The sequence below is a fragment of the Strongylocentrotus purpuratus genome, unplaced genomic scaffold (assembly GCF_000002235.5).
Source record: "Strongylocentrotus purpuratus isolate Spur 01 unplaced genomic scaffold, Spur_5.0 spur5_contig_860, whole genome shotgun sequence".
Taxonomy (NCBI): domain Eukaryota; kingdom Metazoa; phylum Echinodermata; class Echinoidea; order Camarodonta; family Strongylocentrotidae; genus Strongylocentrotus; species Strongylocentrotus purpuratus.
In genome coordinates, this window is record NW_022145569.1 from 191,964 (window position 1) to 212,719 (window position 20,756).

At 37.8% G+C, this 20,756-nt stretch overlaps 3 protein-coding genes across 4 annotated transcripts; 1 reads left to right on the top strand and 2 right to left on the bottom strand.

Annotated features, from left to right (window-relative positions):
• Positions 1-1,814: 1,814 nt before the first annotated feature.
• LOC115929476 (alpha-N-acetylgalactosamine-specific lectin-like) lies at positions 1,815-6,292 on the bottom strand. Of its 2 annotated transcripts, none has more exons than XM_030998472.1 (3): positions 6,184-6,292; positions 3,123-3,444; positions 1,815-2,769 (listed from the first exon to the last, which is right to left on the bottom strand). In XM_030998472.1, the coding sequence occupies exons 2-3, from the start codon at positions 3,411-3,413 to the stop codon at positions 2,545-2,547; spliced, it is 516 nt and encodes a 171-aa protein (XP_030854332.1). In that variant the 5' UTR covers positions 3,414-3,444; positions 6,184-6,292; the 3' UTR covers positions 1,815-2,544. The 2 variants fall into 2 exon arrangements, with proteins under 2 accessions (XP_030854332.1, XP_030854325.1); XM_030998465.1 differs by lacking the exon at positions 6,184-6,292 and adding an exon at positions 4,118-4,221.
• Positions 6,293-8,273: 1,981 nt separating this feature from the next.
• On the bottom strand, positions 8,274-14,973 carry LOC100889454 (alpha-N-acetylgalactosamine-specific lectin). Its single transcript, XM_030998589.1, has 3 exons — positions 14,917-14,973; positions 8,744-9,053; positions 8,274-8,504 (listed from the first exon to the last, which is right to left on the bottom strand). The coding sequence occupies exons 2-3, from the start codon at positions 9,020-9,022 to the stop codon at positions 8,274-8,276; spliced, it is 510 nt and encodes a 169-aa protein (XP_030854449.1). The 5' UTR covers positions 9,023-9,053; positions 14,917-14,973.
• Positions 14,974-18,000: 3,027 nt separating this feature from the next.
• LOC588256 (alpha-N-acetylgalactosamine-specific lectin) lies at positions 18,001-20,756 on the top strand. The gene is made up of 3 exons (XM_030998633.1): positions 18,001-18,058; positions 19,328-19,637; positions 20,118-20,756. The coding sequence occupies exons 2-3, from the start codon at positions 19,359-19,361 to the stop codon at positions 20,343-20,345; spliced, it is 507 nt and encodes a 168-aa protein (XP_030854493.1). The 5' UTR covers positions 18,001-18,058; positions 19,328-19,358; the 3' UTR covers positions 20,346-20,756.

The following is a 20,756-nucleotide window of genomic DNA, read 5'->3' on the forward strand; positions in this document are numbered from 1 at the left end:
TTAAAATCGCCGTATTGGACATTGTCAACTCCGAGTTCAAAGAGATCATCCGGGCTCCGGATGATCTTGTATGCATCATCTTGAAGTTTGCAGACGATGCTTCCGTATTTGGTCGATACACTTTTCACGGCAGGGGTCTCCTTTGATCTCAACAGGTTTTTGCTCTCAAGCTTATCCATTCTTCATAAATGACAGTAATGAGGATGAATGCCCCACAAAAGGGCACTAATATAGCACAGTGACACAGTTTTGATCCTGGGGCCTCACAGTTACAAGGCCATTGCTTGGCCACTGAACCATGACTGTATGCAGCGGGGGCTAGGGTAGGGGGCAGTTCCCACAAATTAAAAAAAACAAAGAAAATGCAATAAATTTTCAATAATTCATTGCATTTCCCCCGGCCCCCAACATAAAAAAAAATCCTCTTTACGACCATGCATCATGGCTCAAGGCATGGGCACACAGACAAAAAAAATTAAGTTGGGGACCGGGGGGGAATTCAATGAATGATTGAAAATAATGACGTTTCGAACTACATTCGACACTGACATTGATGCTCCGTGAGAAAGCGTTCTTCTTTATTCAGGTGACCCCATAAGATAAGATACCACGGGATTTTTGCGCACGAAGCATGGACTCTTTTATCTACGTATTAAATTAAACATTTTTGCCACTGGAATTGACGCTTCTTGCCTGAATATCAACATCTCAGAAATAAAAGAAAATTTGTTACGGTTTATATGAAGAAACAACATCACGTGCACACTACCTGACCGCCAATCACAGCAGGCGAAAATAATAACATAGCATGTTGAGGACAAAACAATAGAAAAAAAAGGAACATTTTCAGAGGCTAAAACTTGTAGCCAATCACGGCTCGATATTTGCACACACGTCATCATAGCGCAAAACGTATTGACGACATAACAACTACTTCAAAGACGATTTTTGCTCTTCTCTCTCTCATGTTCCTTTTGGCTTCCAAGCAACTAATTCATTCCTATGCTGCCGAATTACATGTTCTTATATCCACTCTACCGATATAAACATGTCTCGGATATTCTTAGAAACTTAAGTTTTCTCGCTAGGAAGCGGTTGGTATGCTGCCTTATGTGCAGGTAGGATGATAACCTGGGGTGGGGGAAGGCTCTATATACCACATTCAAAGCATATTTTGAGATGAATTTCACCTTCACTGTCAAATTATGTCTCCTCTCCTATTCACTTTTATTTTGGCTGTCAGTGGCAAATTGAGAGAGTGTAGAGAGAGAGGGGGGGAGAGAGAGAGAGAGAAATAGAGAGAGACAAAGACAGAGAGAGACAGAGGGAGAGAGAGAGAGAGAGAGAGAGGGGGGTGGAAGAGGGGAGAATAAAACCGATAGATGAAATGTTATTAGAATAGAGAGAAGAGGCAAAGAGACGTACAGACATAGACAGACAAAGACAGAGAGGTAGAGAGAGAGAGAGATAGTGTGTGTGCGTGTTTTTTAATAATTTTGTTTTAAGGAAACGCTGTATCCAGTAGCAAGGGCACAATGTGAATGAATATTATTTTGTGAGACAAAAGTTAATGTCGTTGTGTAAGCCTAGTAATCAACAATCCTTAAAATAATTATGACTGCTCTTTATTTTTCAGATACCACTCACACTTATGCTCTCTCTCTCTCTCTCTCTCTCTCTCTCTCTCTCTCCCTCTCTCTCTTTCTTTCTTCTTTTTTCAAAATCTTCAGTACTATGTTTAATATTCTATCCTCTGCATCACATTCTCATCTTTACGTACTAAGTACGATACAGAAAACACAGAAATAATTTAATGCATATGATGATATCATTGTTAGTCTTCTAAATATTTGATTTGATTTTGCTAAAGTCCCTGGTATAGGCTTTATCAATACGGTACAATAAGCAGATAAAAACAATGAATAAAGCACTAATGTATGATGATAATTTTAAGTTAGGTTATATACTAAATTCAACTTGTCTGGTTAATGGCCAGCTGAAAGCCAGCTGAAAGCCTGAAATATGTTTTGCTTTCAAATGCTAATCAGAACTGAAATCGAGTGTTTCGATGTAAACCTCAAAAAGGGCAACTTTAATTTGATAAAGTAGAGAAGTGCTTCAAATAAAAAATGAAAGGTTTTACTGAAACGTCGGATTTTGCGGCGGGGCGCGTTAGCCGAAATTATCCAAAAATGTTCTATGTTTCTTTCTGTAGGGTATCTTTTTTTAGAGAACAAAAACTAAAAGTTGTGATCAGATGGAAATTATGGATAAATGAAAGTATTTCGAGTCAGGCGCGTGTAGCACGTGTAGAGATCAAATGCAGCATTTTTTTTTTATTTTATAGAGACCATAGGTCTAATGTAGAGCTGACGATCAAAATAATTCAAAATTCATATAGTTCCCGTCAACAATTTTACCTTAAACTGACTAGCTTTCGCCTGAAATAGCAGATAAGATTACAAAGGAACCTAAAACAAAAGTTTGCCCTTCTACCCCCCCCCCCCCCCCCCTTCATTATAATCGACGTTGGATCTCTGACGTTCAGTTGAGGGGCTTGCGGCAGAAGAAGCTTCGAACTTGATCGCATAGGGCATCATTCCATTGCTGTCGTTCGTCATCATTGTAGCCAGCATTTACGACTTCAACACAGTCTTCGTCAGAGCTGTTGGGCTCTGCAGGATACCAGTTATAGTAGTGTACAGGGGTGCCATCTGTCCATTCATACTTGTTTACCTGGATGGTATCACGGAGACCGATCCAGTATGCCTGTCAGGAGATATGGTAAACATTGAGTACGACTCGTTCTTATATGATGCGGTGAAGTGGTGAACCACTGCAAAGAAAAACGGCCGCGATTTGTGTTCTGATGTTTTACTTGTAATATAAAGGAATGGTAACTACTTGCAACAATATGTCCAGTGTATATACTTCACTGAGCTCTGTATATTAAAATTGCATTGATTTTTTCTTCCCCTTGCTTGTCACCGACTTTTCAGAGTTGTGACACTCACCCCCCCCCCCCCCCCCCCCCCCCCCCCCCTCAACCCGATCCACCACCAGAGAATATTGGATACGCCATTGTGCATGGATGCACTGTACGTATCATGTTGTATACTTACGGAGAAAACTATAGTGGAATCATCAACGAATCCTTTCCATAGCTGGTAGATGGTGTTACTTTCCTCCTCGTTTCGGATGCTTGGCAGGTTTCCTCCGAATCGATTACAAATGTTTTCAGCATCATGAAATTTCATTTTATTGCCGAAGTATTGGTAGCAATATTCACCGACCCTCATCCAATACTGGGGACAACATTTCGTGCATTTCGTGCAGGCCTCGCCTTCAGAAAGCCAAATGAAGCCGGTCAGGAGAAGCACCATCAGAGGTATCTTCTGTATCATGGACGCCATTTTGGAAACGCTTCTTCTCTGCGAGGTTCACCTGTTAATGGGTTAATTGATATATAATGGTCATCCTATTCCTTACTTTCACTATTTTTCTCCCTCATATTTTGCCTTAACCTCTCATTCTCTCTCCCTCTCTCTCTTTCTCTCTCCCCCTCTCTCTCTCTCTCTCTCTCTCTCTCTCTCTCTTTCTCTCTCGCTATCTATCTCCCTACCTATCTCATCTTTTCCCTCCGTACTCATACTACAATCACACCGTCAAGACCTACAACAGGTCGACAACGGACCGATCAAAACTTCTCAAATTTCGCAAGTCGTTTAGCGATGCAGGCTCAACAACCAACGATCCCGCACCGACCCTGAAAGCAACCAGATTCCATCCTGTCCGTTTCCCGCATCAACACCGATAGCCAATATAAACCTGCAGCATAGCTCTTTGGTTTGTATATTGGTGGGGGTCATTAGCACAGCATTTTGTAATGAAACTACATCTGATCTACTATTAAATTTTGAACGACATTTCATCGTACTCTCAAATACCCCTCGGCTGTCATCTCGATACTTTTAAACATCACTTTAGTGATCGAACGTGCACAAAGCCCAGGACAACACCTAAGTATTGGTAGATGCAGGGAATACAAAAAACGACACATTGAACAAGAATACAGCATAAAAAACATCAAAAACATAGAATCTGTAACTTAACTTACAAGAAATATTCAGACAGATGTCGACGCGTAGGACCTCAGCAAAATAATGACGTTTTGAACAACATTCGACAATGACATTCACGCCCCGTGAGAAAACGTTCTTCTTTATTCAGATGACGCTATAAGATAAGATATCATGGTACTTTTGCGCACAAAGCATGGACTTTCTTATCTACGTAATGTTCATAGACATACGAGAACATTTTTGCCGCTGGGATTGACGCTTCTCGCCTGAATATCAACATCTCAGAAATAAAAGAAAATTTGTTACGGTTTATATGAAGAAACAACATCACGTGCACTCTACCTGACCGCCAATCACAGCAGGCGCAAATAATAACAAAATATGTTAAGGGCAAAACAATAGAAAAAAGGAGCATTTTCATAGGCTCAAACTTGTAGCCAATCACAGCTCGATACTTGCACATACGTCATCATAGCGCAAAACTTATTGATGACGTAAACTTCTTCAAAGACGTTTTGTGCTCTTCTCTCTCTCTCTCTCTATCTCTCTCTCTCTCTCTCTCCCTTCCTCCCTCCCTCCCTCTCTCTCTCTCTCTCTCTCTCTCTCTCTCCCTCTCTCTCTATCTATCCCCTCCCTATCTCATCTTTTCTCTTCATGCTAATACTATAGTCGCACCGCCAAGACCTACAACAGATCGACAACAGACCGATCAAAACTTCTCAATTTTCGCTTGGTCGGGAACCGATGTTTTAATACATTTAAGGTCACTCATTCGATTACTTTTTTTTCTACGAACATTGAATTCCAGGATATTTGTGGGCGTTAGAATATTTACATGATCAAAAAATCGTCGACGGTCAACGAACCATCGAATCGGTCCCTCCTCTGTGTGTTATATATACGGAACTTTTACTGATTCGTCAGTTCGTGTGACCGCCGACCAATCATTTATTTGTGACGTGTTGTATCCACATATGTAATAATTTAATTTATTTTTAAATGAAAAAAAGAGGAATAAGATGGTGGGTCTTAATTTCGAAGATTTGTTTAAATTTCTATTTCTTTTGAAATAACCAGGTCTGGAGGAAAGACTACGCTCTATACCCATGTTATTCCACAGGAATGAGATGGTGAGGTCTTAGTTTGAAGATTTTTCATTTTTGTTTAAATAACCGAGTCTGAAGTAAAGACTACGCTCTAAACCCATGCTTTATTACCGGGTCTTAGTTCGGAAGATGGTGGGGTCTTATTTTAAAAGTTTTTTTTCTTTCTTTTTTTTACTTTTGAATAACCGTGTCTGGAGGAAAGACTACGCTCGATTCTCATGTTATTCCACAGGAAAAGGATTATGGGGTCTTAGATTTGAAGATTTTTTATTTTTTTGAAATAACCTGGTCTGGAGTAAAGACTGTGCGCTATACCCATGGGTTTTAGTTTTGAACAAATTCGACAAAATATCACTTCAAAATTTATTACATTGTGGGTAAAGTCATTATTACATTTGTGGGTGATTCGAAATTATTACATTTGTGGGTAAAGTGGTTATTACATTTGTGGGTGAAATTATTACATTTGTGGGTAAAGTGTCATTACATTTGTGGGTGTTATTACATTTGTGGGTAAAGTGTTATTACATTTGTGGGCGCTATTACATTTGTGGGTGTAACAGCCCCCCCCCCCCCTCCCCCCCCCCCCAAAAAAAAAGCATCATTGACAATTAATACTGTTAAACTTATTTGTCTCTCACATAACATGTGGCTTTTCGATTGAGATTCATCTAAGACCTCTTGCATTAAAAAGCTTATAAACAAATAGGATCTCTTGGGGAAGAATCCAATTTTTGTTAAAGCAAATATCGGTGTTGTCTGCGATACACGATATACATGTACAAACTCCCACCATTTTCAATATCTAAACCAATCCATCGGTTCGGCTGTCAGATTGATATTTTTTAACATCACTTTAGTGATCGAACTTGCACAAAACTCAGGACAACACCTAAGTATTGGTAGATGCAGGGAATACAAAAAAACGACACATTGAACAAGAATACAGCGTAAAAACATTAAAAAACAAAAAACAAATCTGTAACTAAACTTACAAGAAATATTCATACACATGTCGACGCGTATAGATCTCAGCAAAATAATGACGTTTCGAACAACATTCGACACTGACATTCACGCCCAGTGAGAAAACGTTCTTCTTTATTCAGGTGACCTTATAAGATAAGATATCATGGTGTTTTTGCGCTCGAAGCTTTGAACTTTCTTATCTACATACTATCCATAAAGGCAAAGGCATGCGAAAATATTTTTGCCACTGGAATTGACGCTTCTTGTCTGAATATCAACATCTCAGAAATAAAAGGAAAATTGTTATGGTTTATATGAAGAAACAACATCACGCGCACACTACCTGACCGCCAATCACACCAGGAGAAAATAATAACATAGCATGTTGAGGACAAAACCAAAGTAAAAAAGGAACATTTTCAGAGGCTCAAACTTGTAGCCAATCACGGCTCGATATTTGCACACACGTCATCATAGCGCAAAACGTATTGATGACGTAACAACTACTTCAAAGACGCTTTTTGCTCTTCTCTCTCACATGTTCCTGTTGGCTTCCAAGCAACTAATTCATTCCTATGCTGCCGAATTACATGTTCTTATATCCACTCTACCGATATAAACATGTCTCGGATATTCTTAGAAACTTAAGTTTTCTCGCGAGGAAGCGGTTGGTGTGCTGCCTTATGTGCAGGTAGGATGATAACCTGGGATGGGGGAAGGCTCTATATACCACATTCAAAGCATATTTTGAGATGAATTTCACCTTCACTGTCAAATTATGTCTCCTCTCCTATTCACTTTTATTTTGGCTGTTGGTGGCAAATTGAGAGAGTGTAGAGAGAGAGAGGGGGAAGAGAGAGAGAGAGAGAGAGAGAGAGAGAGAGAGAGAGAGAAAGAAAGAGAGAGACAAAGACAGAGAGAGACAGAGGGAGAGAGAGAGAGAGAGGGGGGGTGGAAGAGGGGAGAATAAAACCGATAGATGAAATGTTATTAGAATAGAGAGAAGAGGCAAAGAGAAATACAGACATAGACAGACAAAGACAGAGAGGTAGAGAGAGAGAGCTAGTGTGTGTGCGTGTTTTTTAATAATTTTGTTTTAAGGAAACGCTGTATCCAGTAGCAAGGGCACAATATGAATGAATATTATTTTGTGAGACAAAAGTTAATGTCGTTGTGTAGGCCTAGTAATCGACAATCCTTAACATAATTATAACCGCTCTTTATTTTTCAGATACCACTCACAGTTATGCTCTCTCTCTTTCTCTCTCTCCCCCTCTCTCTCTTTCTTTCTTCTTTTTTCAAAATCTTCAGTACTATGTTTAATATTCTATCCTCTGCATCACATTCTCATCTTTACGTACTAAGTACGATACAGAAAACACAGAAATAATTTAATGCATATGATGATATCATTGTTAGTCTTCTAAATATTTGATTTGATTTTGCTAAAGTCCCTGGTATAGGCTTTATCAATACGGTACAATAAGCAGATAAAAACAATGAATAAAGCACTAATGTATGATGATAATTTTAAGTTAGGTTATATACTAAAGACTTGTCTGGTTAATGGCCAGCTGAAAGCCAGCTGAAAGCCTGAAATATGTTTTGCTTTCAAATGCTAATCAAAACTGAATCGAGTGTTTCGATGTAAACCTCAAAAAGGGCAACTTTAATTTGATAAAGTAGAGAAGTGCTTCAAATAAAAAATGAAAGGTTTTACTGAAACGTCGGATTTTGCGGCGGGGCGCGTTAGCCGAAATTATCCAAAAATGTTCTATGTTTGTTTCTGTAGGGTATCTTTTTTTAGAGAACAAAAACTAAAAGTTGTGATCAGATGGAAATTATGGATAAATGAAAGTATTTCGAGTCAGGCGCGTGTAGCACGTGTAGAGATCAAATGCAGCATTTTTTTAATTTTATAGAGACCATAGGTCTAATGTAGAGCTGACGATCAAAATAATTCAAAATTCATATGGTTCCCGTCAACAATTTTACCTAAAACTGACTAGCTTGCGCCTGAACTAGCAGATAAGATTAAAAAGGGAAACTAAAACAAAAGGTTGTCCTTCTATTACCCCCCCCCCCTTCGTCATAATCGACATTGGATCTCTGACGTTCAGTTGAGCAGCTTGCGGCAAAAGAAGGCTCGAACGTGATTGCAATCCCTATCATTCCAGCGCTGTCGTTCGTAGTCATTGGTGCCAGCATTCCAGATTTCAACACAGTCCTCGACGCCATACCCGTTGTCGGGCTGTCCAGGCTGCCAGTTAATGTATTGTAGAGGGGTGCCATCTGTCCATTCAAACTTGTTTTCCTGGTTGGTATCACGCAGACCGATCCAGTATGCCTGTTTAGGAGAGATGGTGTAGTTTAATGAGTAAAGCCGCGATGTTTTTTATAATAATGTTTTACTTGTAAAGGAGTGGTAACTACTTACAACACAATATGTCCTGTGTATATCAAAATTGATTGTGTGTCACAGATTTGTTCACAGTTGTGACACTCCCCCCCCCCCCCCTTCCCCAACACCAACCCCATCCAACACCAGAGAATATTGGGTCCACCACTGAAGCACGTTGTACTTACAGATTCCTTTTGAGTGGGATGATTAACGAGACCCTTCCATAGCTGGTAGATGGTGTTACCTTCCGCCTCGTTTCGGATGCTTGGCAGGTCTCCTCCAATTCGATTACAAATGTTCTCAGCGTCGTGACATGTCCTTTTATTGCCGAAGTATTGGTAGCAATATTCACCGACCTTCATCCAATAATCGGGACATTTCGTGCAGAACTGACCTTCAGAAAGCCAAACGAAGCCGGTCAGGAGAAGCACCATCAGAGGTATCTTCTGTATCAGGGACGCCATTTTGGAAACGATTCTTCTCTGCGAGGTTCACCTGTTTGTGGGTTGATTGATATTATAATGGTCATCCTATTCCTTACTTTAACTATTTTTCTCCCTCATATTTTGCCTTAACCTCTCATTCTCTCTCGTTTTCTCTCTCTCTCTCTCTCTCTCTCTCTCTAACCCCCTCCCTATCTCATCTTTTCTCTCCATGCTAAATACTACACCGACAAAGACCGACAACAGACCGACAACAGACCGATCAAAACTTCTGTATACATAAACCTGCAGCATAGCTCTTTGGTCTTTATATTAGTGGAGGTGGGGGTCATTAGCATAAATTTTTGTAATGAAACTACATCTGATCTAATATCAAATTTTGAACGACATTTCATCGTAGTCTCATTATACCTCTCGGAAAAAACTGATCAAAAGGATAATAGCCAGTTTTATATAAAAAAAACATCGTTGATAACATAACGGTCTAAAACATAACTTTCTTTAAAATGCCCCCCCCCCCCAAAAAAAAGCATCATTGACAAACACTGTTAAACTTATTTGTCTCTCACAGAACATGTGGCTTTTCGATTGAGATTCATCTAAGACCTCTTGCATTAAAAAGCTTATAAACAAATAGGATCTCTTGAGGAAGAATCCAATTTCTTTAAAAGCAAATATCGGTGTTGTCTGCGATACACGATATACAAACTCCCACCATTTTCTTTTTTTTTTTTTTTTTTTTTTTTTTGCTGTGTTGCTGCAAATGTTAAAAGAGAAGTAGTTTCTCAATGCAATTTTACTTGCAGGAGTTTCAGAACACTACCTTAATCCAAATGTTAATGAGTTACAATGCAGTCGAGCTGTAGTAAGGTATTTGTTTTGAGAACTGTTGAAGGTAGAAAGAAGGGGAGATATGGCATAGTCTTTGAATTGTAAGTGTTATACAATGAAGGCAGGATAGGAAAGTTTTGAATTGAGAAGGAGATAGCACAGAGGGTGGTTTATCCTTCTTTTTTTTTTTTTTTTTTTTTTTTTTTGATTAACCTTTACATGGAAAAAGACCATGATGTAGTAGATTTGTAGGAAGATATTAGTTTTAATTTTTTTTTAACAAGGAAATGTAAAAAACAAAGGTCAGACAGTGCATAATTTTCAATTGCAGGCTGTATGACAAATAAGTAGGAAAGCTAAATTAGGGGAGAGGGGAGAGGGGGGGGAGGGGACTGTCATGCAACGTTTGCAAAGGCAGTCTGGTTAATCATTATGTATGATTCGCCACGCGAACTCTGTTATTTGTCTGTTTCATGTTGTCATCTTATGTTTCTTTTTTTCAAATGTGGGTTCTCGAATATTTGTGGTAGTCTCATGTATTTATACATATTCTTTTTCTTTCTTAGTTTCCTTTCTGGTAGGGAAGAGGGTCGTGAAGTTGTGTCATTAAAAATATTAATTTGCCAAGAGATGATCCCTTTATCTGCAAGGTCGGAATTTATAGAGGGTCCCAGCTCATATATAGATAAGGGTTTATTTCAACAACAAAAAGATGGATAATAAAGGGAACTTGTTTTCATGTAACTATCTCACACTAAACGTGAGGGGAATTAGAGATAGAAGCAAACGAGAAAAAATGTTTAATTGGTTTAGGACAAAGTCTATAGATATAATATACTTACAAGAAACATACAGTACACCTGATATCGAAAAGAAATGGCAATTGGAGTGGGGCGGGAATTGTATCTTTAGTCATGGTACAAGCCACAGTAGAGGAGTTTTGGTATTAATAAATAGTAAGTTAGACATTGAAATTAGTGACACTTGTGCAGACATAAATGGAAGATATTATTGATTAGATGTAATATACAAGGTCAGAAGATGTTGCTAGGAAATGTTTATTTTCCTACTGGAAATAACGAAGGGGAGCAAATAAAATGTTTAATGGATTTAAGGGAGTTGTTGTATAGAAACAATCCAGAAGGGAACCCAGTAGTTCTTGGAGGTGATTTTAATGTTATTAGAGACAAGAACTTAGATTATTTTGGACAAGTTACAAAGAAGCAATCAAAATTCAGTAGCAAATTAGAAGAATTCATGGATGAATTTAAATTAAGAGATGTATGGAGAAATAAAAATAAAGATAAAAAACAATATACTTATAGACAAGGGAATCCATTTATGCAAAGCCGTTTGGATTATTTCATTATATCAGAGAATTTAGAACAGATAACATCCAAATGTGACATTATTCCCTCCTTAGCACCCGACCATTCAGCTGTTAATTTGGTTCTGCATGATAGAACGTCTGGACAATTTCAGGGTAAAAGGGGTTATTGGAAGTTCAATAATAGCTTGGTAAATGATAGAGACTATGTTTCAAAGATGAAGGAAGAAATACAGACTTTAAAGAACAAAATGTTATCTGAGATAAAAGACAAGAGAGTATTATGGGACTATATCAAAATGGAAATACGCAGGTTTACAACTAAATTTTCAAAGAAAAAGGCAAGGGAAAGGAAGGAAAAAATAGAAAAGCTAGAAAAAGAAATTGAAGACTTGGAAGAGAAGCTACTATCAATCAATAATGTACATTATAAAGATATCCTTGAACAACTGAAAATTAAGAAACAACAACTAAGAGTATTTTATGACTATATTAATGAAGGTTTAAAAATACGATCAAGGGCCTCTTGGTATGAATGTGGAGAGAAGAATACAGCATTCTTTAAACAGCTCATGGAAGCAAATAGAAAGAAAAGTGTAATACAGAAATTAAACGTAAACGGAAAGATTGTTACTAAGGAAAAAGAAATTGTCGAGGGAATAAAACAGTTTTACAGTCAGTTGTATAAAAAAATAGAAGTTGTACTAGATGGAGGTTTAGAATTTTTCCCTAGTAACATGCCAAAATTGAACGAGACCTTAAGGGGTTTAGGTGAAGAAAAGATAGTAGAAAGGGAATGTGTAGAAATATTAAAAAATATGAAAGTAAATAAATCACCAGGAAATGATGGCTTGAGTGTAGAGTTTTATCTTAAATTTTGGCCGGTAATTGGAGATCTAATCCTTGCATCTTTTAATGAAGCCTTTAATCATGGAGAACTATCGGCCTCTCAGAGACAAGCAGTTATCACCTTGATACATAAAAAAGATAAAGATTCAGACTTTATTAAGAATTACAGACCGATTTCTCTTTTAAATGTGGATTATAAAATTTTAACAAAGATACTTTCAAAGAGATTGCAAGAAATTTTACCTGATATTGTATCTTCTGATCAACTTGGCTATGTTAAGAATAGAAACATTGGAGAAGCCATAAGAATAATAGATGACATGATTTTTCATACTTCTTTTTATAAGGAAAATGCTTTTTTGATGGCCTTAGATTTTGAAAAGGCATTCGACTCTGTTTCTCATTGTTTTCTATACAAAGTCTTAAATTCATTTGGATTTGGACCATTGTTTTGTAAATGGGTGAATATACTTTATACTAATACTGAAAGTTGTGTTATGAATGGAAACGCATCAACAGGTTATTTTAAAGTTGAAAGAGGAATTAGACAAGGAGACCCATTATCTCCATACCTGTTCATTTTATGCATTGAAATTTTAGCTCATACGATTAGAAATAATCAATTGGTAAAAGGAATTTGTTTTGGAAATACAGAAATAAAGCAAGTATTATATGCTGATGATATAACACTCTTCATCAAAGATATGAGTTCAGTTAAGGAAATAGAACACGTTTTAGAAGGTTTTTATAAAATATCAGGATTAAAGTTAAACAAGGATAAGACATATATTCTGCCCCTGGGCCCACAGGTGTCTAATAACACATTTCCGTTTGGGAAACTTGTAGATGCTGTTAAAATATTAGGTGTTTATTTTTCAGTTCATGTAGATGTCAAGGAAAAAATGAATTATAAGGAAATATTGAGCAAAATTAAAAAACTACTGACGTGGTGGAAACAGCGTGACCTAACTTTAATGGGTAAAATTCAATTGATGAAAGTATATGGATACTCTAAATTGACATATGTAACATCACTAATGCCAGTTCCAGAGTGGGTATACAAAGAAATGGAAGTAATATGTTTTGATTTTTTGTGGAGAGGTAAAGATAAAATTAAAAGAAGTACAATGATGTTAGACTATCAGCAGGGTGGGCTCAAAATGATGAATTTTAGGTTGTTTGTAAAAGCACAAAGAATAATGTGGATAAAAAGGCTTGTAACAGGAACTCATGATATCAAGTGGAAACAATACTTTAAATATTTAATGAGACCGATAGGAGGTAATTTAATATTTTATTGCAATTATTGGAGAGATACAGTGAAACTTATGTTACCTTCCTTTTATCAGAATCTTCTGAAAGCATGGATAGATATGAAAGAATATGTTAAAACAGAAGAGAGATACAAAGGGAATGAAATATCGTATAATAATAATTTTATTCAACTAGAAGGTCAAACCTTATTTGAGGAAACTTTGTTTTTGAAAAATATATATCGAAATCATCATATTTGTGAAGAAAATGGAGAATTGAAACCTGAAGCTCATTTTATAATGTTAGGTTTGAGCAGAGTGGAAATTGATAAAGTAAAACAAATTTATAACGTAGCCCCTTATGAATGGAAACAGAATGTTCAACCTTTAAGAAAAGCAATTCACACTGGCTTTAGTTTAGAATTTATTTTTTCAAAGAAAGTGTTTACATTTGAAGATTTAACTGCAAAAATGGTATATAAGAGTCAAATTAAAAAGAATGTAGAAACAAACTCGGCAGGCGGAAATTTAATGACACTTTACAATATTCCAAGAAAAGAAGTAGAAAAGATATATGTTCAACCAAGGATGTGTACCTTAAGTAGTAAACTGCGAGAATTTCAGTTCAAATTATTGCATAATATTTTATATACAAATCATCATTTACATAGATTCAGGTTCCATGAAAATGGTTTGTGCTCATTTTGCAAAAATTTTGAAGAAACTTATCAACATGTATTCTTTGAATGTAATACAATAAAGGAAGTCTGGGGGAAATGTGGAGATAGACTTAATTTACCAATTTTAAAGAAATTATCCTGGAAAGAAATTCATATAGGAATAGATGACACTACTTTTAAAACAGAGCAATTATTGAACCACATTTTAATTTTGATTAAATATATGATTTTCCACAGTAGAGAGAAGGGAAACCCTCCAAAAGCAAAAGAAATAGAATATAGATTGTTGGAAAATAGAAATGAAGAGAAAAAACTTTCAATGGAAAGAGACACACTTTCAATTCATTTAAGGAAATGGGAAGCTTTGGAAAGTTTAGAATAAATGTTTTCAGTTTTTTTTTCTTTCTCTCAATATACAACTTCCTGACCCTCCTCTCTTCTCTCTTTTTTTTTTTTTTTTTTTTTTTTTTGTTGCTCGTTCTATGTTAGCGTGTGTTTTGTATACTGTTGTACATGTTATGTGTTTAAATGTTGTGTGGGGTGGGGGGGGGGGGTAGTAGGTGTTTTGTAGCTTTTTCCCTTTTTTATATATATAATTTTTTTTTTTGTCTCCAAAGGAAAATGAAGAGGTGTAACTTTTGTATGTAAATGTAAAAGATCATTGGTAAATTTATAAAGACCTATGTTAAATTATTTTGTTATTTTGTATCCAATGTTATAAATGTACAATTTTTCTTTGAGAGAAACGAATAAAAACCTATGAAAAAAAAAAAAAATTCAATATCTATATAAACCAATCCACCGGTTCGGCTGTCATCTTGATATTTTTTAACATCACTTTATTGATCGAACTTGCACAAAACCCAGGACAACACCAAATTATTGGTAGATGTAGGGATTACAAAAGAACTACACATTGAACAAGAATACGTCATAAAAACATTAAAAAAACATAAAATCTGTAACTAAACTTACAAGAAATATTCAGACAGATGTCAACGCGTAGGACCTCAGCAAAATAATGACGTGTCGAACAACATTCGACACTGACATTCACGCCCCGTGAGAAAACGTTATTCTTTATTTAGGTGACGCTATAAGATAAGATATCATGGTGTTTTTGCGCTCGAAGCATGGACTTTCTCATCTACGTATTAAATGTCCGTAGGCATACGAGAAAAATGTTGCCACTGTCAGAGGCGGCAGAGCGACATCCAAAGTGGGGGGGGGGGGGGGGAGGCACCAACAAAAAAGGGCAATTTCTTGGGGGAAAAGGGACACCTACAAAGGGAAATATCGAAGCGAAAATATACAATTGCAATATTTGTTTCTCTTTATACATCATATGAAATATTGCTTAAGCATCATACCTTGCAGTTGGGTGTGATGGTCGAAAAAATCATTTGCGAGCAAACAAAGCGAGCGAGGAAGAAAAAAAAAAGATTTGTGAGGTCGCAGTGCGAAAACTACATCTTATAAAGAGGAAAAATCCATTCCTCATCGGTTTATAAATAAGCACATTCTCATGACAGCAGACTGAAAAGACCTTTGATAAGTAACATAATTATAACATCTATAAATGTGAGCGAGCGTAGCGAGCGAGCTTTGGGAGATATTGCTCTTAGTCGCTTGAAATTAGGGGCATGTTTAATGACGAGAGGAAAAGGGGACACTTATCGAAGGGAAACGACACTTATTAGAAAATAAAAGGAGCATGAGTCAAAGTACAAAGGATAATTATCAGAGGTGAAAATGGGGCACTCACCAGGGATGAAAAGGGCACTTATGAGAATGGAAAATAGGCATTTGTCGACGGAAAAGAGTCAACCATCAGATTTTGATAGGGGCATTTATAAAAGAGGGATAGGTTCCTTATAAGAAAGGAAAAGGGGCACGTATCAGTGTTAACAAGGATAATTATCAGAAGTGAAAAGGGGCACTTATCGCATCTGAAAAAGGGCACTGACCATATATGAAAAGAGGCACTTATGAGAATGAAAAAGGGGCACTAATAATAAAGGGAAATGTGCATTTGTTGAAAGAAAAGGGGCACCGATCAGATTTTGATAGCGGCATTTATTGGAGGTGAAAGGGGGCTTTCATGAAAAAGGGAAGAGGCACTTATATGAAGGAAAAAGAGCATTTATTAGGAAAGAAAAGGTGTCAGAATAAAAGGGGCGGTTATTAGAGATGGAAAGAGCACTTGTCAGGAGTGTCAAAAAATATGAATACCGACCCTCGTTTCGTCTCGTATATTTAAGAGTTTTGTCCTAACCTGATATACAACCAAATTGGTCCCTCCTCTCTGCTCTCCCCTATTCATCTCCTTTCTCCTCCTCCTCCGCCTCCTCCACGTCGTCTCCCTTCTTCCCTTCCACTTTTTCCTGAGCTTGGTCCTCCTCCTCCTCTTGTCCCTTCTTCTCTTCCTCATCTTACTTTACTTGCTCTTCCTCTCCTCCGCCCCCCCCCCCCCCCCCACTCCGGGTTCGGAATGACCGCATGCGTGTTACCAAAATGTCCGGTAAAGGGATACTTTTCACGCACCAGAGTCCGGCTCGTACATACACAATATTGACTTTACACCGGACTTAGGGGGTGTTTTCAAAAGGAGGGAACACGCATATGCGTACCCTAAATAACACTGAGTGGTGGGGGGGGGGGCGGGCCGGGCCTCCGCCTCTTCTGCTTCTTCCTTCCAATCTTCATCAACGATATTACAGAGCCAAGATAATTATGTTTCGTAATTACTTTGAACGGGGATCTGAAAAATATAGAGAGGTCATCTTATAACGACTGTCGAATATTAGGCCTTAACAGAGGATATAACATTTGTCCCACAAAATGCAGACATAATAATATAAATTTGTATAGTGCCATTTCTACTGGATACAGTATTTCCACACGAGCGCGCCCTCTCTCTCTCTCTCTCTCTCTCTCTCTCTCTCTCTCTCTCTCTCATTCTCTCTCTCTCTCTCTCCCTCTCCCTCTATCTCTCTCTCTCTCTCCCTATTCCCCATCTAAAATGGTCCGTTGCATTTTCTATATTATATCGGTTTTTATTCACCCCTCGTTCACGTCTCTCTCTCTCTCTCTCACTCACTCACTCTCTCTCTCTCTCTCTCTCTCTCTCTCTCTCTCTCTCTCTCCCCTCTCTCTCTCTCTCTCTTTCTCTCTCTGTTCCATCTATAATGGTCCATTGCATTTTCTCTATCGGTTTTATTCACCCCCGGTCACGTCTCGTCTCTCTCTCTCTCTCTCTCTCTCTCTCTCTAACACACTCTCAATTTGCCACTGACATCCAAATAAAAATTACGAGTGAATAGAAGAGGAGACAAAATTGCCAGTGAATGTAAAATTTATCTGAAAATATGCTTTGAATATATTGTCCCTTATCACAGGTTATCATCCTACCTGCACAAAAGGCAGCATAACACCCGCTTCTTCGCGAGAAAACTAAAGCTCCTTAAAAAATCCGAGACTTCTTTATATCGGTAGAGTGGATATAAGAACATGTAATTCGGCAACATAGGAATGAATTAGTTGCTTGGAAGCCAAAAGGGACATGAGAGAGAGAGAGAGAGAGAGAGAAGAGCAAAAAGCATCTTTGAAATAGTTGTTACGTCATCAATACGCTGTGCTATGGTGTGTGCAAACAATGAGCCGTGATTGGCTATAAGTTTGAGCCTATCAAAATGTTCCTTTTTTTTATGTTTTTTGTCCTCAACATGCTATGTCATTATTTGCGCCTGGTTGTGATTGGTAGTAAGGTAGTGATGTTTGTGCATCTTTAATGTCTTTTGATGACGATTTTTTTTTTCTCTCTTCTTCATATCAACAATAACAAAGATTCTTTCATTTCTAAGATGTTGATATTCAGGCAAGGAGCGTCAATCCCAGTGGCAAAAATATTCCCGTATGCCTTTGCCTTTATAGAAAATATGTAGATAAGAAAGTTCAAAGCTTCGAGTGCAAAAACACCATGATATCTTATCTTATAGGGTCACCTGAATAAAGAAGAACGCTTTCTCACGGGGCATCAATGTCAGTGTCGATTTTTTTTCGAAATGTCATTATTTTGCTGAGGTCCTACGCGTTGACATCTGTCTGAATATTTCTTGTAAGTTTAGTTACAGATTTTACGGTTTTTTAATATTTGTATGCTGTAATTTTGTTCAATGTGTCATTCTGTTTTATTCCCTGCATCTACCAATAATTTGATCTTGTCCTGTGCCATCATCATGATTATGTCTCCTTTGTAGGGCAAGTTCGATCAATAACAGTGGTGTGAAAGTATCCGAACCAGATGGTTGGTTTAAATACTGAGAATGGTGGGAGTTTGTATATCGTGTATAGCAGACAACACTGAAATTCGCTAATCTGGTGGAATAGGTTCGTTCTCATGAGATCCTATTTGTTTATAAGATTTTTGATAAAAGATAGATAAATCTCCATCGAAGAGGCACATGTTCTATGAGAGAGAAATAAGATTAAAGTGGTTTATCAATGCTGATTTTTTTTTTTTTTTTTGTGGGGAGGGGGTTAATTTTCAAAAAGTTATGTTTTAAAGACGAAGTTGAGTTCTGGTCATGCGATTGCATTGTGAAAGAAACGGTGTGGAATCGACCAGAAAATGTTGATCATCTTGCATATAAGAATTTGTGTGTATTGCAAGGTTCTGGAAACATCAAAATGATAAGAAATTTGGCCAAGTCTTTGTAAAGTTACAAACACTGTACACAGAAAGATGTATATGGGACTACACGAACACGTGGCGTAAAAATCCAACCCCGGAGTTTTACGATGTTACATGACATATTTAGAATATGAAGGCATTTGAAGAGCCATGTTTTTCAGGGAACATGTCTTATCTGATGTTCTTCCACACTTGCATAATAAGAATGATAACACTCACAAATTATTTTCACCTCTTCCCAGAACTCAACCTTCTCTTTAAGATCGTTATGTTATCAACGATGTTTTTTTAAAGATTGTCTATGATACTTCTGATCAGCTCTTTTACGGGATCGTATGTAGAGGTGTCGTGATGTAGTGGATCACAAGGTACGGGTTCAAATCCAAGGTCCGGCATTAATTGTAACGTCCGGCAGGACGTTAATCTACATTTGCCACCCACGTGTTAAAATAGTACCCGGTATGATGCGAAAATTAATGTATTTTGCTCAGCATTGTGAGCGTCAGTAAAATGGTGCCTTTCTAGAATGCTCCCCCAGGGAGTGGAGAATGTGCATACATTATGTGCGGGCAGGCCTGAATCCGGTGACCATGGTAATAATATATTTGTAAAGCGGTGTGAATGTGAGAGAGAAAATAGTGAAATAAAGAATAGGATGACGGTACCATTATATTTCAATTAACCCATAAACAGGTGAACCTCGCAGAGAAGAAGCGTTTCCGAAATGGCGTCCCTGGTACAAAAGTTCCCGTTGATGGTGATTCTCTTGATCGGCTTTATTTGGCTTTCTGAAGGCGAGGCCTGCACGAAATGTCCCCAGTATTGGATGGAGATCGGTGAATATTGCTACCAATACTTCGGCAATCAAATGAAGTTTCACGACGCTGAGGGCGTTTGTAATCGACTGGGAGGTTTCCTGCCCAGCATCCGAAACGAGGAGGAAGGTAACACCATCTACCAGCTATGGAAGGGTCTCGTTAATCATCCCACTCAAAAGGACTCCGTAAGTGGCGAATCCAATTTTCTCTGGTGGTGGTGGATCGGGTTGGGTGGGGCGGGGAGGGGGGGGGGGTGTCACAACTCTGAAAAATCTGTGACAAGCTTGACAAGATCGATGTTCAATTTTAATATACAGAGCTCACTGAAGTATATTTGTGGCAAGCAGCTAACTATTCTTTTACAAGTAAATAAACAATATGAAATATAAAACAAAAGATCGCGGCCGTTTTTCTTTGCGGTGGTGGGAAACTCAGATTTGGTTTGGACGGGAGTGTGCCGCTCAAGCCCATTTTAAAAAGATTTGGAAAAAAACTGACCCATGTTTAGTGATATCATTTTTTTGTAAAAAAAAATGGGACCCTTGTTTAGGGGGAGGGGGTTGGTGTGAAAAGTGAGATTAGAGCTGCACGTCCCTGTATCCCCTCCCAGGACCATGTCATATCTAAACGAGTCTTTACTCAATGTTAACCATCTCTCCAAACAGGCATACTGGATCGGTCTGCGTGATACCCATCAGGAATCTAAGTTTGAATGGACAGATGGCACCCCTCTAGAATACTATAACTGGATCCCAGGACAGCCCGATAACTCGAATGGGGAGGACTGTGTTTGTGTCCGCAATGATGGCAACAACGATGACGAACGACAGCGCTGGAATGATATGCGATGCGATTGGGGTCAAGCCTTCTTCTGCCGCAAGCCCCTCAACTGAACGTCAGAGATCCAATGTCGATTATAATGACGATGAGGGGGGGGGGGGGGTGGTTATCAGAAGGACTCCATTTTATTTTAATTTCCCTTTGTGATCTTTGTAATCTATTTCAGTTTGATGAAACTGTTTAGAGCTTTATTTTTGGAAAAATTACTTGAAATACTTTTCAAATGAACTTCCAGGAATTTAATTTGGATTTTCTCATTTTTGTAAAATGATAATGCATTTGAGGGCTCTCCCGTATTTTCGTTTACTTTTTAGGGGAAGTTTGAATGGACAAATGAGTACATAAACGAATTAAATGTGTAATGCAATTTTGAAAGAACTGTTTGTTGTACTTTGGAAAGAATTTTTGGATATAAAGGCAGATGGCCTGACGACGTAAAAACCTTTCAGGGGCGGATCTAGCTT

What these genes read in the sequence shown, in the direction of transcription:
- LOC588256 (XM_030998633.1), top strand. Translation starts at nt 19,359, where the DNA reads ATGGCGTCCCTGGTACAAAAGTTCCCGTTGATGGTGATTCTCTTGATC. An exon ending in ATCCCACTCAAAAGGACTCC is followed by an intron (nt 19,638 to 20,117) that starts GTAAGTGGCGAA and finishes CTCTCCAAACAG; the next exon opens with GCATACTGGATCGGTCTGCG.
- LOC115929476 (XM_030998472.1), bottom strand. Translation starts at nt 3,413, where the DNA reads ATGGCGTCCATGATACAGAAGATACCTCTGATGGTGCTTCTCCTGACC. An exon ending in ATTCCACTATAGTTTTCTCC is followed by an intron (nt 2,770 to 3,122) that starts GTAAGTATACAA and finishes ATCTCCTGACAG; the next exon opens with GCATACTGGATCGGTCTCCG.
- LOC100889454 (XM_030998589.1), bottom strand. Translation starts at nt 9,022, where the DNA reads ATGGCGTCCCTGATACAGAAGATACCTCTGATGGTGCTTCTCCTGACC. An exon ending in ATCCCACTCAAAAGGAATCT is followed by an intron (nt 8,505 to 8,743) that starts GTAAGTACAACG and finishes TCTCCTAAACAG; the next exon opens with GCATACTGGATCGGTCTGCG.